This window comes from Cervus elaphus, chromosome 9 (assembly GCF_910594005.1).
Source record: "Cervus elaphus chromosome 9, mCerEla1.1, whole genome shotgun sequence".
NCBI lineage: Eukaryota > Metazoa > Chordata > Mammalia > Artiodactyla > Cervidae > Cervus > Cervus elaphus.
In genome coordinates, this window is record NC_057823.1 from 107,572,071 (window position 1) to 107,587,251 (window position 15,181).

Consider the following 15,181-nt stretch of genomic DNA (forward strand, 5'->3'; position numbering starts at 1 on the left):
TGATCACAATACCATTATCACATCTAAAAGATTAACGGTAATATCATATATCCAGACACGTTCCAGTTTTACTCACCTCATAAGTGTTTGAACAGACGGGTTGCATGAGTGAGGCCTTGAGCAAGAGCCATGTACTGGACCCCATATGAGAAAGCTAATTATCCAACAAGCGTGTTCTGTTCACAGACAGAACTTTTAGACAGTGAAAATACTGTGAAAATACAATAGAGAGGAAGTGGTATTAACTGTGGAAAATAAATTCAAGCTTATTAGGGAAAATTACATAATACTGAATAGATGAATAAGCTTAAATAAAATATCACGGTGATTCAAGATACTTAAAACTGAATTTCAACCATGATATAAACTTTAAGTATTGAATCTGTATTTAAATCATCTCTGTACTTTCCTCCAAGAGAAAGTGCATATAGGGACAGTTGATTAGAGGAGTGTGTGTATATATCTCTAAATACACCTTCTTGGGGAATAGTTTTGAGGTCTGCAGAAGGATCCACTGCATGACTCTGAAGAATTTAATCCTGTCTTTAGTATTTCACCTGTTTCCTCCTTTGCCCACTAGAAGAATCTTTAAAGTAATTTGAAAATTAATGTATCATGTACATAGGAGTGCACAGACCATTAAGTATGCAGAGAATATTTTCAAGTTTTAAAACACCCATGTAATATTGAAAAGGAGATATATATATATATGTATAACTGAGTCACTGTGTTGTATAGCAGAGATTGGCATAACATTGTAAACCAAATATACTTCATTTGAAAGAAAAAAACAAACAAACACTATCCAATATGTAGGACGTCTCTAGACTGCCAAGTCGTTACCAATTCCTACAAGAGTAACCATCACTTTCATTTCTATTTTTTAATTTAAATTCATTTATTTTCTAATTGGAGGATAGTTGCTTTACAGTTTTATGTTGGTCTCTGCCGTCTATCAGCATGGGTCAGCCCTGGCTGTGTGTCTGTCCCCTTCTTGCTGAGCCCCCCTCCTCCCTCCCACCCCGTCCCACTCTTCTCGGTTGTGTCTTCGTGATTGGTGTTGCCTGTTTTTGAATTTTATGAGAAGGGAATCTTAAATATGTGTTATTTTGTGTCTCACTTTTTTTTTTATTTTGCTGCACATGATGTTTTTGAAATTGATCTACGGTTATGTGTTACATGTAACATGTATCATGTAATATTGGTGAACATACCACCGTTTATCCATTCTGTTGCTGATGGACACTGGGGTTGCTTTCCGCTTTGGTTTATTACAGGTGACACTGTGTTGGCCGTTTGTGCAGTGTGTGTGTATGAGTTTATAGGGGTATAAAATGGATGGAGGTTCGGGGTTATTGGGTATGCACAGGTTGAGCTTCAGTAGATCTTGTCAAATAAAATTCCAAAGTAGATCCACTGGATATCGCACCCTGTGACAGTGTCAATTGCTGCACCTCCTTGCTCAGACTCTGTTATCAGAACTGTTTTTTTCCTTTTATGATGGATGTGATGGTTTTATTTTGTATTTCCAGTAGTTAATGAGATTGAGTCTCTTTTCATAAGTTTATTGCCATTTGGGTATCCTCTTTTGAGCAGTGCTAACTCTTTTGATGATTATTTTATTAAATTGGGTCATCTGTCTTTTTCCTAACCATTTATATTTCTCTTCTGTATTTTGGATTGAGTCTTCTTTCAGATAAAAGTTATGCAAATGTTATCTCCCACTGTGTAGCCTGTGTTTTCTCTCTCTTAGTCCTATCTTTTGATGAACAGAAATTCTTAATTTTAATTGAATCTTACAGTTAGTGCTTGTTATGTTTGCTTAAGAAGCTTTTGTTTACCCATGGTCACGAGAATCTCTTTCTTAGGAAGCTGTACTCTGGAAGTGCTATTGTTCTGCCTTCAGCATTTAGGTCTGTAGTATGTCTGGAATCAGTTAGTTCAGTTCAGTTGCTCAGTCGCGTCGGACTCTTTGCGACCCCATGGACTGCAGCACGCCAGGCCTCCCTGTCCATCACCACCTCCCAGAGCTCATTCAAACTCCTGTCCACTGAGTCAGTGATGCCATTCAACCATCTCATCCTCTGTCGTCCCCTTCTCCTCTCACCTTCAATCTTTCCCAGCATCAGGGTCTTTTCCAATGAGTCAACTCTTCACATCAGGTGGCCAAAGTATTGGAATTTCAGCTTCAGCATCAGTCCTTCCAATGAATATTCAGGACTGACTTCCTTTAGCATGGACTGGTTGGATCTCCTCGAAGTCCAAGGGACTCTCAAGAGTCTTCTCCAACACCACAGTTCAAAAGCATCAATGCTTCGGCACTCAGCTTTCTTTATAGTCCAACTCTCACATCCATACATGACCACTGGAAAAACCATAGCCTTGACGAGATGGACCTTTGTTGGCAAAGTAAAGTCTCTGGTTTTTAATAATGTTTGGAATAGATTGTTGTATATTGTCTGAGGGGAGGGATCAAGATACTTTTTGCCCATGTGAATATCAAGCACCATTTATTGAAAAGACCATAGTTTTCCCATTTTTATGCAGTGTCATCTTTATTATTACTCATGAGTGGAGATGAATTTATGTGTGGGTCTGTGTCTAGATTTTCTATTCACTTTTGTCTATTTGACTAGTTGCATACTTTCAGCTTTAGGATAGATCTTACTGTCTGATAATGAGTCTTCTAGTTTTGTTCTTCTCAATATTGCATTGGTTATTCTTCAGCACTCTGCCTTCTTTATGGTCCAACTCTCACATCCATACATTGACTGTTGGAAAAACCCTACTTCTGAGTATATGGACCTTGGTCAGCAGAGTGTTATCTCTGCTTTTTGATATGCTGTCTAGGTTTGTAATAGTTTTTCTTCCAAGGAGCAAGCGTCTTTTAATTTCATGGCTGCAGTCACTGTCTGCCATGACTTTGGAGCCCATGAAAATAAAGTCTTTTACTGTTTCCATTTTTTCCTCTTCTGTTTGCCTTGAAGATGGGACTGGATGCCATGACCTTCATTGTTTGAATGTTGAGTTTTAAGGCAGCTTTTTCACTCTCTCTCACCTTCGTCAAGAGGCTCTTTAGTGCTCTTCACTTTCTGCTGTAAGGGTGGTGTCATTGGCATATCTGAGGTTATTGATTTCCTTTATTTCAAGAATTTTTGTCCTTCAGATCCTGGCTGCTTTGAGGGCCCTCAGATATCTTCAGACATTTTTTTCTCTGTATTAAAACTTGTTTGTCTAGTTGTATCTGTTCTCTGTGAGATGTTTAAATTTGCTTAATCAAGCTGGAAGTGTAACCTCATTTTCTTCTACTGAAAGGACAAACAAAAATAAGCCATTAGATTTAGCTGACTGAGAAACTGGCCTTGGGCGGGCTCAGCCGGCCGGCTCGCCGTCCGTCACGGCTTGTTCACCAGTCTGTGTAACCTTCCCTTTTACGTTGTCCTGGTGGAGGAGTTTAATATTATGTAAGGTTAAGGTGATGTTTAAGATTATTTGTTGCCTTTTAGTGTAAAACATTTAAATATTTTTGTTTGGTTATTTTTTTGGTATCCCAAATACTTTATTTGAGCTACCAAGAGACTATAGAAAAATTTACTTTAAATAATTTTTTTTTGAAACTACTTTAGCATTCATAGAGGATTATATTTCAGTCCTTTAAGTTTGTGAGAAAGCTCATCAGGTCACTTACATCAACTTTGCTCTGGGATGTTGCCAAGAAGAAAATATTTTCATTCTGGGTAGTACCAAAAATTAACGGAAATATTTTAAAAAGGGTGTACTTGTTTTTGATATTAACTTTCTAGCACGTCACAGATCTCTAAAATTTGAAACTGAAAGTGATTTTTGTTATCTGATAGTAATCCCTTATTATATAGATGACGAAGTGAAAGTGAAAGGCGCTGTTGTGTCTGACTCTTTGTGACCCCATGGACTGTACAATCCACAGAATTCTCCAGGCCAGGATACTGGAGTGGGGAACCTTTCCCTCCTCCAGGGGGTCTTCCCAACCCGGGGACTGAACCCAGGTCTCCCGCAGCGCAGGCGGGTTCTCTCCAGCTGAGCCACCAGGGAAGCCCTGTGTGGATGAGGAGAGGGAGCCTCAGAAATACCTAGCTCGATGAATATTTTGCCACTGTCATTGTTACACTGCCCTGGCCTCATCTGTACCTGTCGGGTCTGAAGCTCACGCTGTGTCCCTGTATTTGTGACTCTCATTTCCTCATTTCTTGTATGTTCACACGTACTCTGCTTCCTATTAAGTGTATTCTGCTTCCTAGTAATGAGATTGGGGAGTAATACTTAAATATTAACTAAAGTATGTTGAGAGATTGATTTGCTATTAACTCTCTAAAGGGCTTTACTTTTTAATTTGTGTCTAATGTTATTGAAATATGATTGATATATATCACTGTTTATGTTTAAGGTGTATATTAATAGCATAATTTTTGACTTACCTATATTGTGGGATGGTTACCACAATAAGTTCAGTTGGCAGCCATCATCTTGTATAGATAAAATAAAAAAAGAAGAAAAAATTTTTCCCTTGTGATGAGAACTGTTAGGGTCTACTCTCTTCACAGTTTTCATGCATGTCACTCAGCAGTGTTAACTGTGGACATCATGTTGTGTATGTTACAGTCCTGGTACTTCCTTCTCTTATAACTGGAAGTTTGTAGCTTTCGGCCACCTTTGGCCAGTTTCCTTCCCTGCCGCCACCTCTACTCTCTTTTTCTGAGCTGTTTATTTTTGTTATATTTCACATGTAAGTGAGGTCATATAGATTTATCCTTCTCTTTATCTACTTGGCTTAATATCCTCTAGTAAACTGCTTTATTTTAACAATTATTTAATTCTCTGAGCATTTTCTGGTAAGCACGTAGTTATATTTGAGGAGACAGGCACAAATAGATTAACTTGCCCAAGAAAAGCTGTATTTGGTGAAGCCAAGATTAGAGTAGATAATGTAATTTAAAACAGCTTTTCTTAATGGTACTGATGAACATATTTGCAGGGCAGGAATAGAAAGACATGGAGAATGGACGTGTGGACACAGTGGGGGAGGAGAGGGTGGGGCAGCTTGAGAGGAGCATTGGCAGGTGTACATCACCGCGGCAGGGCGGACAGCTGACGGGCCGCCGCGCTCCGTGACGAGCTGGGCGTGGGACGCGGGGACGGGGAGGGGGGCGTGTGTGTGCCTACAGCTGGTTCACCTTACTCTGTAGCAGAAACCAGCACAAGACGTAAGACGGTCATCCTCCAAGTAAAAATGAATGTAAAAAGTTAACTTTAAAAAGCTGCTTTTCTTTAATGTAAGCATAAGGACTTGGAATAATCATCCATTTTGCTGTTACAAAATTTGTTATATCACAGATTATGAAAACTTACACTTGCCTTACTAATATCATTGTTGTGTTTCCAGCTGATATTTTGCCTTTGCAGTGGTGGGGTAACAGCCAAAACTTAGACCTATATTTGCCAGTCGTGTTTGTAAGCATCTTACTTAGAGCCCTGTTAGCTGTGCCACGGAGGCGTGCAGGGACGTCATAAAATACGCCCAGAGTGCGCGCGGTAAGTGGTGCAGAGAGCGTTCACAGCCACGTCGTCAGGGTCCAGCCCTGTGCTGCTCCTAGTGACTGCTGCAGGGCCACTGACTCCTTTTGATTACTTTAATTATTTTTCTGCCACATTGACTCAAAATGACTCTCAATATCTGTGTGTGTATGTGTGTATATATGTCTTGGGTTGGCCAGAAAGGTCATTTGGGTTTCATTACATCTTATGGAAAAACTCAAATTAACTCATTGGCCACCTACATATGTGTGTGTATATAAGACCAGAAACAAAAAAAATAGCATCTTTTTAAAAAGAACACATTCCTTGTTTAATTGTCTATTTACTTCTAGCAACACTACCTTTCAATTTATGTTTATGAGGTCTTGTATAATATTTCTCTTTTCCTTTGATTTATAGACTAGTTTGAGATCGTAAAAATGGATTTATGTACCGGTAATTTGAGTCATTAGTCAGAAAAACCTTTTCATTTGAGCAGTCAACCTTGCAATTCTCATCGGCTTTTCTGTTTTACTTCTGTTGTTCACTGTTACCTACCAGTAGAGAAAGTCCTTTTTTTTTTTTTTTTAAATGACCTGCTGTTCTTAAAGTCTCTCTTTTCTCCTTTTTAAGAATACAGACTGGGGAGAGTGGAGGCCAGAGGAGAATATGTGCATATGATATGTGGAAATACTTAATAGCTAACAAAGCTGCTCTTCCGGACTGCTGGAACATGTACTTAAAATATACGCCTTTTATTTTTGCTGTTTCCCCTTCTTGCCATTCATCTCTGGATTAGGCCGTAGCCCGATCCTTGCCCACTTGGAGATTCTAGAAATATATAAGGAGTTTTCAGATCCACACATTTGTAGCTCTGATTAACTCTTCTAACTGCTTACATGTGCAAGTTTTTTCTTAGTTTTTTGGGACTTGCTGCAGGTAAAACACAGTCACTGAGTGCTTTTCCCCCTGCATTTAAGTAAATCTGAGCTATATATTTATTATAATTTGGAAGCATGCCTTAAATATTTATCAGGAACTTTTCCTTTCAGCACTAAAAGTAATTTTAAGGTACAGATGAATGTGTGAATAAGTGAAATGTAAACTTTTTTTTTCCCCACTAGGTACAGTTTGGGACTTTATCAGATTATTTTGATGCACTGGAAAAAGAAGCTTCAGCCAATAGTAGGAATAGCCAATCAACATTCCCTGTTCTAAGTGGGGATTTTTTCACTTATGCTGACCGAGATGATCATTACTGGAGTGGCTATTTTACATCCAGACCCTTTTACAAACGAATGGATAGGATATTGGAATCCCATTTAAGGTACATTTACCTTTAGAGAGCTTCGTTTCTTTTTTCACTTCTTTTATGTTATCATAACTTGTCTGTAGAGTTTTGCGTAATATACAGCATTTATGTTGTATGTGTAAGGATGTGTTTAATGTAATTGTGAAATTTTAATGCAATCAGATCTATATCTTCAGAAATAATCAGATTTTTACAAGGGTATTGCTCTTGAAGGAAAAACATTTTGTGTAATTAGGTTTTCTGGGAGTTGTACTCAATATTTTATATTTTTCTAACTGACTCCCTGTACTGTCTGCACACTGTAGTAGCATTGGGCAGCCTCACTGTGCCTGCAGGCCGGGAGCCTGGTCAGCCGGGTTACGGAAGCGGGAGCAGGGGTCAGAAGGAGCAGGCAGGCTCTCAGCCGCCGGGGGCAGGCCTCAAAGTCTGTCCTCTGAGACAGCCGTATTCATAAAACACGTTTCTACAGATATGGTTTTCTGCTTAAAGAAGAAAATTTAAGAGATGGGACCTGATGGAGGCAGAATGATTGGTTGAAAAAATAAACTGATATGGAGAAGACAGAAAAAGCCAATAAGAAAAACATAAAAGCACTCTGTAAACCTGCATCACCCAGCTCTTCTCAGTCACTCCCCAGTAGCGCTCTCTGTAGTGAGAAACGCTCAGTATCTCTGCACTGTCCATGCAGCGCTGGGGCCACTAGCCACGGGCAGCTGGGCGACGGGACCTGTGACCAGCGTGCCTGAGGAGCTGAATTCTCAGTTTTATTTCATTTTAATGTACATAGCCACATGTGGCTAGTGGCTATCATAGTGGAGAGTATTGCTCTAAACAACTGAGTCTCATTGTTTTTAGATGCTCAGAAACCATCCCAGGAGAATCCTGTGGCTTTTCTATATGTGTAGCTCAGGAGAGTAACTTTCATGATGAATTTATTGTCCATTCAGTTCAAAATATGAAATCATCATGATTAATTTTCATGATGAATCTTGGTATTAAAAATAATAAGTTATATGAAACCTACCTTCTTCTATGTACTATTTATTAAGTATATATTGGACAGTATTTTTCTAAAAATCATTAATTTCTTTAAGCATTGTACTTTGGTATAGTGGTGTGTGTGTTTATTATTTTTACTGTTTCTGTGATATTGTGTCCAAAAAATAACAGTAACTTATTAAAAAAAAAACCCTAACCTTTGAATCTTTGAGGGGATAGTCATTAATGTGCCAGATGAATATATATTATTATATTTATAACAAAAAAGTTTTGTATATTATAAAGATTTCTGCATCCTTAACCAATAGAATGTTAGTTATCTGTTATGTTATTCTAAACTATCTATGATAAGAACAGAGCAAGTACTAAATAACGTAGAAATTCTTTTGAGTCACTGCATAATTTTTAAGTATCAAGTATTTTTTGGTAGCAAAAAGTTATGAGTATTGGTTCAGTCTTATTTTATTGAACTTATTTAAGGTACTACTTGAATATATTCCTACTGGTAATGTATTTTGAAAATTCTCCTGCTCTAAAATAAAACAATAAACCATATGGTAATTTGAATTTCAAAATGTAATTAATTTATTTGAAACTAAGTCTTTTGTGTGATAAAAATTATATTTAATCCTCAACTCATTTGTAAAAATAGGTGCATAAAATAGAAAAGTACAAAAAAATTCTTAAAATCCACTTTTTTAATATTTTGGAATATTTGGAACATTTGTATGTATATGTACATTTGCTCTGGATATGTATGCCTACATACATATAGTTTCCTTAATTCCAATATAGTGATTCTCATGCCATCAAGAAGGCTTATAATTTTAAAAAGTGGATATTAAATTTTTATCTGTTTTTAAAAAGTAGAGATTATTTAGTATCTTCAAAAATTCAAAGGAATTATTTTTTAAAAAGAGCAGTTTGAATCTCTTCTTTTTTCCTGAGATCGTAATACATTTTTGTGCTGCCTTGATTTTTCTCTCCATCATCCTAACGTTTGTCATAAGGATCCTTATATTTTTTACTCCATCAAGCTGTGTCTCTTTTTAAAGAACTTTTCAGAAACCTATCCTGAACCATATCCTTGGATGAAAAAATGTAAAGGTGAAAGTTATAAACCCCCATATTCTTGCTCAAAACTATTCTTAAGCTAAAGTATTTTTATTCTTTAAAATAAGTGAGGAAGGCGAGTGTGTGATTGATCACCTTTCAGGTTATGTTGCTAAATTCTCTGTAGCTGCCGTGTGTTGTCATTCGGCTCTTAGACTGACTTCTGTCCCTGAGCTGTCAGGCCGCCATCCGCTTCCTCTCCGTTACTGTTATTCTAACACTCAGGGCCACACGTTTCCTCACCGCCTCCTCCACTGTACGTGTGAGGATAAATGGCCTTCTGGTGGAGTTCGTGGTATATGTCTACACTGCGGAGATGAAAGGACAGAAACACTTACCTAGTTCTTATTGCTTTCATCTGTTACATGGAAATGGGCATATCTTGCTGCCAACAGATACTCACTTCTTTGCCTTATATCACTGAGACATGGTGTTCTTTGATACTTAAGAATTTAGATGTATTAGGTGCATACCATGGTGGTTTTATAGAAATGTCTGTTTTCAATATTTGTCTTATAAATTGATCATACTGAAATCATGGATTTCTTTTTTTAAAAAAAGTTTGAAAATGTATCATTGATAGCTCTTTTGTAGTAAATTAAAATGTTTGTTTTGAAATAAAAATTAATGACTGTTTTATGCAATTAGGGCTGCTGAAATTCTTTACTATTTCGCCCTGAAACAAGCTAAGCAGTACAAGATAAATAAATTTCTTTCATCATCCCATTATGTGATGCTGACAGAAGCAAGACGAAATTTGGGACTATTTCAACATCATGATGCTATCACAGGAACTGCAAAAGATTGGGTGGTTGTGGATTATGGTACCAGGTAATGTAATTATTGCAAAGTGAACTTAAAATCTTTTAAAATTTGGGGTCATAAGCTTTATCTTTTGATGAAGTTTTTTTTAATTGTAGTACTGAATTTTTATTGAAGGAGAGCACACTAAATCAAACCAATTTCAAAGATACATATGTCATGCCAAGAAAACATTTTCAGTTATGCTGACAACTCAGAAGGCTTATCTTTGATGAAGTTTTTAATAACCACATCTCTTATAAGTACTGCTATAGAAAAACCATCAATTTTCAAAACCATCAATTTTTTAAGAAATCACTTGACAAAAAGTACTGGCCGTCCCAACTTTTTATGGTAGTGCCTTTCTGTAAATGTAGTAGTAAAAACATTGTTATAAAACTGATCCCACTTTTCCCCAAGTAGAGTGTGGTAATTGAGGCTACCTTCTTGCCCAAGGATTTGGTATCAAATAAATCATAGTTATAATCCAGGGCCATGCAGAGCTCCATCTCATTATATAGCTATTTAATTCCATCCTATCATATCCATTTGTTCTTGCATATCTCATTTTTTAAGAGGGGCACTGACAAAAAAAACTATGTTTAGAAGAATAGCCAGCAAGTAGAAGAACCGAGAAACCTTGTCATGTATAATGACATAAAGAACTGGGGTGAGAAGGGATGGTCTGGGTGTTGATACCAAAGCTCTCTTCAGCTCCTGGATGATCTGTTAGATGATTGAGGGAGTAGAATCCCGTCATTTTCATATTGCAGATCAGAAACAGTGATTACTGGCTTTGGCTCAGAATAGCAGGGCACTGTGTAAACTGTGCTTCCCAATAAGCTCACCTTTTGTAATAGTGAGATTTCCGTCATCATACCAGAGTTGAGGCTATCATTCGTTAGGATCGGTGCAGGGGAGATTCTGACATTGGAGGAGGAGTTTTGCCTATTGTTTCACTGTAGTTTAGATTAGTATTTCTTCCAGATTACTCTTTGATAATATTATAAAAATCATTAAAAATCTGATTTTCTTAGATATAAAAAGTGAATCTCTTTTTATAGATATTCTCATAGGTAGAAAGTATACATAACACATAAAGCTATTCTTAGAAAACTGATCTACAACTGATACAACTAATTGTAATAGTGTTAACTAAATTTGTAGTTATAATATTTTGACTGCCTTTCAGGAAACTTGGTAACAAATATTCTGGAGGTTCCACTGGTTGCCTTGAGTCTTAAAAAAATATATTCAAGGTAGTACCTTAAATATCTTCTTAGTTTTCTTGTGGCAGATATATCTGGCATTGGTCTGAGTTTGAGCTGAGCTTAAAGTGGAGGATATTTACTGGATGATAGTGATGTTATTGCTCCCACAGAAAGTGTCTTTGAAAGTAAGGTCAGATACTCTATTTTTCTTTTCATCTGTTCCTATTTTCTTGGTTTCTCGAGAGTTTAAAAGTGAGGCTGCCGGGAGTCAGGCCAGAGCAGAGCTCCTAGGAGGACACAGAGAGTCCTCCTCCCCCACTGACTGCTCTCTCCCTGGCTGCCGTACTGAAAGGGGTTAGGGTCCAGGTCACGGGGCTTTTGTACAGAATATTTTCTGTCTCATGACCTCTCCAGAAGGCCTGCCATTAGTTCCTCCATGTATTTGGTGTTGCTTTTAACTTATAAAAGCATCCCCATAGAAAACTGCATCTTATAGAAAAAAGACACAGTAATTCTCATTGTACTTGACATTTGTAAATCTGCTTTGTCAGCCCTTCATGCTTCATTGTAAAGCCATAAACAATTATCAAGCCATTAGCACACACATTTTTAAATAGGAAGTTTCAAAACACAAGTTAGAGAATTATTACTAAAGGAGTAGCTAGTATAGGGTGACTTCCGGTTCTTGGATTGTTGACTCCTGCTTATTCAGATGTTGGCAGAGATGTCCCTGTGAACAAGTGTGTGCGTTAGGAGCTGACTACGGTTGCTGGTGATGGTCCCTGGAACCTGAATGAGCCCCACCTCTGCGTTTCCAGGCTGTGCTCAGGTGTGACCGCTCCGCAGCGCCGTCAGAGCTCCGGGCCCCGTTAGCCCTCTCTTCTGCCTTCTCAGGGCCGTTCTTCACAGCACATGTACATCACGGCATATTTGGAGGTTAATTCTAATTATGGCATAAAAATCATGGCATCAAAAATGAATTAGACTAGGCAGTGTTTTGCTGGATGTTTAGCTTAACAGTGAATCCTGGGACTGTGTGAAGAAGGGATGGTAAGAGGTCAGCTACAGAGAGATTAAGACTCTGCCAGTGGCTAAACTGTAATAAAGGTAGGTAGGAGAAAAGAATGAACAGTGGGTGAGACTGAGGCCCTAATGCGTAGTCTAAACCACTGAATGACAAGCATGAGAACACCTCCTTAAACAGCAGCAGTGGTGGCAGAGTAAAGACTGATTCCTCAGTGATGTTTGCTAAACTTGTTCATAGTACCACAAGGGTATGTTAGGAAATTAGAGGAAATTTTCATACCACATTGATGAAATGTTGAAATGTATAAAATTCTGTTTTCCCCAGTTTTTCCCAAACTTATTTACTGGGTTTAGCTTTATTTTGTTTTTAGCAAAATAGCTTTATACATCTTGAGAAAGTATTTGGGAAATGCACTATCTTCAACTCATAAGAAGACTACATATGTGCCTTCAGGACACAAACATTGATTTATGGCATTCACTCAGTTTAATCAGGACCCTCTAAAACACTAATAGGAGTAAGATTTTAGCAGGTGCAGAACATGACTTTTATTCTGTAGGTTCAGATAACCTCATAAAGATAGCCATGTAGATAATAAAAATAAACTTAGATTGAAGGAGTTGTTCTCATAACTGCATTGTGTTCATTCATATATATGGTCTCTTAGTCTTATGAAAACACTGTTATTTAGTAAAATATTTGAATAGAATGAGAAATTTAGCTGGATGATTGAACTCCATAAGATTTTAATACTGTAGTTACAGATTTACTATGTAAATGCACTTAATTAATAACTTACTGATTATGATCACTTACATCTTTGAAGTTATCTAATTCTTTTACAATTATTTTGTTGTTGAACATAAACAAAAATATTTTAACACATAGATCCAAAATTGCTTTCTGTGTTTGGGAAAATAATATAATCACTCTATAAACATCTGAGGGTTGATTGAAAGCATTACTATGAAAGTTTCTCTACCAATTTCTCCATTATGAGTTTACTTAGGGATACCTGCTCTCTAAATCTTTAAAGAAATAAGATGGGACTTTGAAAAAAAAAAGGCAAGTTTTTTTTCCTAGGTATAGTGCTTCACCAATAGCTGGTAATGTTCCAAGATTATATTTTAGATTTGAACTTGAATCAGTCGATTCATAGGCATGTCTTTTGTTCCTCAGGCAGAAATGCACAGTTTGAATACAGTTAAGACTTTCAGTGACAAAGAAGTAGAACAAGGACAAAGACAATTTTGTTATCTGGACCTGAGAAACTTTTTTCTAATTCTTTTGAACAAGAACATGAAACTAACTTCAACAAAATATTAGAATTCTTTAGGAATTTAAATTCTTTGAAGTGTGTATACTGATTGAATTTTCTTGTGAATGAGAGTTAATCTCATGTCTTCTTTTGTTGTTATTTCAATGCTTGTTAAAGATTTTTCTAAAGTGAAACATCAACTCATTGCTGTTGGTAGAATGCTTTAGAGCTGTTGGGGTCATCATGCTGGCTATTGTTATTATTTAGTATGATATTCATGGAGAATATAAGTAGTGTGGATAAGTTTATATGTTTCAGCTGTGTCCAGAAAGTTTGCTATTTAATGAATCCTTACCAGTGATACCTTCTGATTAACTTTTTTTCCCTAAGTACTTCATTCAGAGATTCATCATAGGTTCATGATAGGTTTTAGTTTGAATACAGGGTGAAGATGATGGTGGTTTGGCCATAAATAAAACAACTGAAAATATTGTATACAGATTAGTTGATGTATAGTGTGTTAGTTCCTACTGCATAGCAGTGATTCAGTTATATACACATTTTTAAATTTTCCTGTCCGTTGTGGCATATCACAGGATAGTGTATATATTTCCCTGTGCTATACAGTAGGACTTTATTGTTTATCTATTCTGTGCATAATAGTTTGCGTCTACTAATCCCAGACTCCCAATCCACTCCTCCCCTCTCCCTGGCACCAAGTCTGATCTCTGTGAAAATACTGTATACTAATGTTTGAATCACTTCTCAGATAAGTAAAATTTTTGGTTCACAGACTCTTTCATTCACTGATGAATTTAAAGAAGATAATTGGACATTCTGCACTGCTGCTTATTTTGAAGGACAAACGCTTATACGACTCTTACTCTTCGGACACCTTCCTAGAAATGGTTAGTTAATATCTTCTATTTTCATGATAAAAATGAGTGATTCTTTTCTTCTTAGATTGGGAAAGGGAGTGAGAAGCTTAATAAAAAGAGACATTGAAATATGATGACTTCTTTGTATATTATTTGAAATAATTTGTATCACTTTATATAAATTACCTGTGTTTTTCTTTCCTGTGTCTCTTTGATTTATGGTGTGTATTTTCCCATGAAATCTAAGCATGAAAAATGAAATAATGAACTTATTTCAAGGTATGCGAAACATTCAGACTTTTAGAACATTTAAGATGATATTGTAAGGTAACTAGGCTTTATACTCGTTATTTTCCTTAGCTTTAGTGAACAACTCTTTGATATGTGAACTGCCGTAAATCCTGAACCTGTTCTTGCTGCATTTCTATTTGAATGATCCTAAGTTTTCCTCTGGTTTCAGGATGAGTCAAGGAGTGCTCTGGGCAGTGTTGAGATGTCAGAGCAGAGCCGTGATGAGGGCTTAGGAGAGTAGCTGTTAGTCTCACCTCTGCCCCTCTGCAGGGGGTGAGGAAGTTGCTTTATATCTGTGAGCCCTTGGTCACTCATCTGTGAAACAGAATGATGCATGCCTTAGCTTGTTGGGGTCAGATGAGTTAGTAAAACAGACCGTGCCCTGAGAGGAAGAGCATGGTATCTACAGCAAGGAAGAATGGTTCAAAATTTGTTTATTGAAATCCTCTTTACACTTCTACTTAGCAACTCAGATATTTTAAAATTGTTTTTTATTTATCAAACTTATGTTTCTAAAGATATGAAGCATGTGACACAAAGTAACATAGTAAAACTTTCTGCAGAATTGTTTCTAGAACTCTGATTTATTTGGTTACTAATTAGAACTATACATTATGGACTCTCTAGTCCCTGCAACATATGCCATGCTTAAAATCTAAATACACAATACATATTCATAGACACAAGATTTGCTTACTTTGAACTTGGATGGACTTTATGTATGTAGCTGGAAAGAGGTTT

General features: G+C 36.9%; 1 protein-coding gene across 1 annotated transcript in view; it reads left to right on the plus strand.

Moving 5' to 3' along the window:
• The window catches only part of MAN2A1 (mannosidase alpha class 2A member 1), a 199,980-nt gene that overhangs the window by 94,993 nt on the left and 89,806 nt on the right, over window positions 1–15,181 (plus strand). Inside the window, exons 9-11 of the mRNA XM_043913763.1 lie at window positions 6,675–6,877; window positions 9,623–9,805; window positions 14,065–14,179. Of these exons, the coding sequence (XP_043769698.1) occupies window positions 6,675–6,877; window positions 9,623–9,805; window positions 14,065–14,179 (501 nt within the window). The remainder of the gene's footprint in view (window positions 1–6,674; window positions 6,878–9,622; window positions 9,806–14,064; window positions 14,180–15,181) is intronic.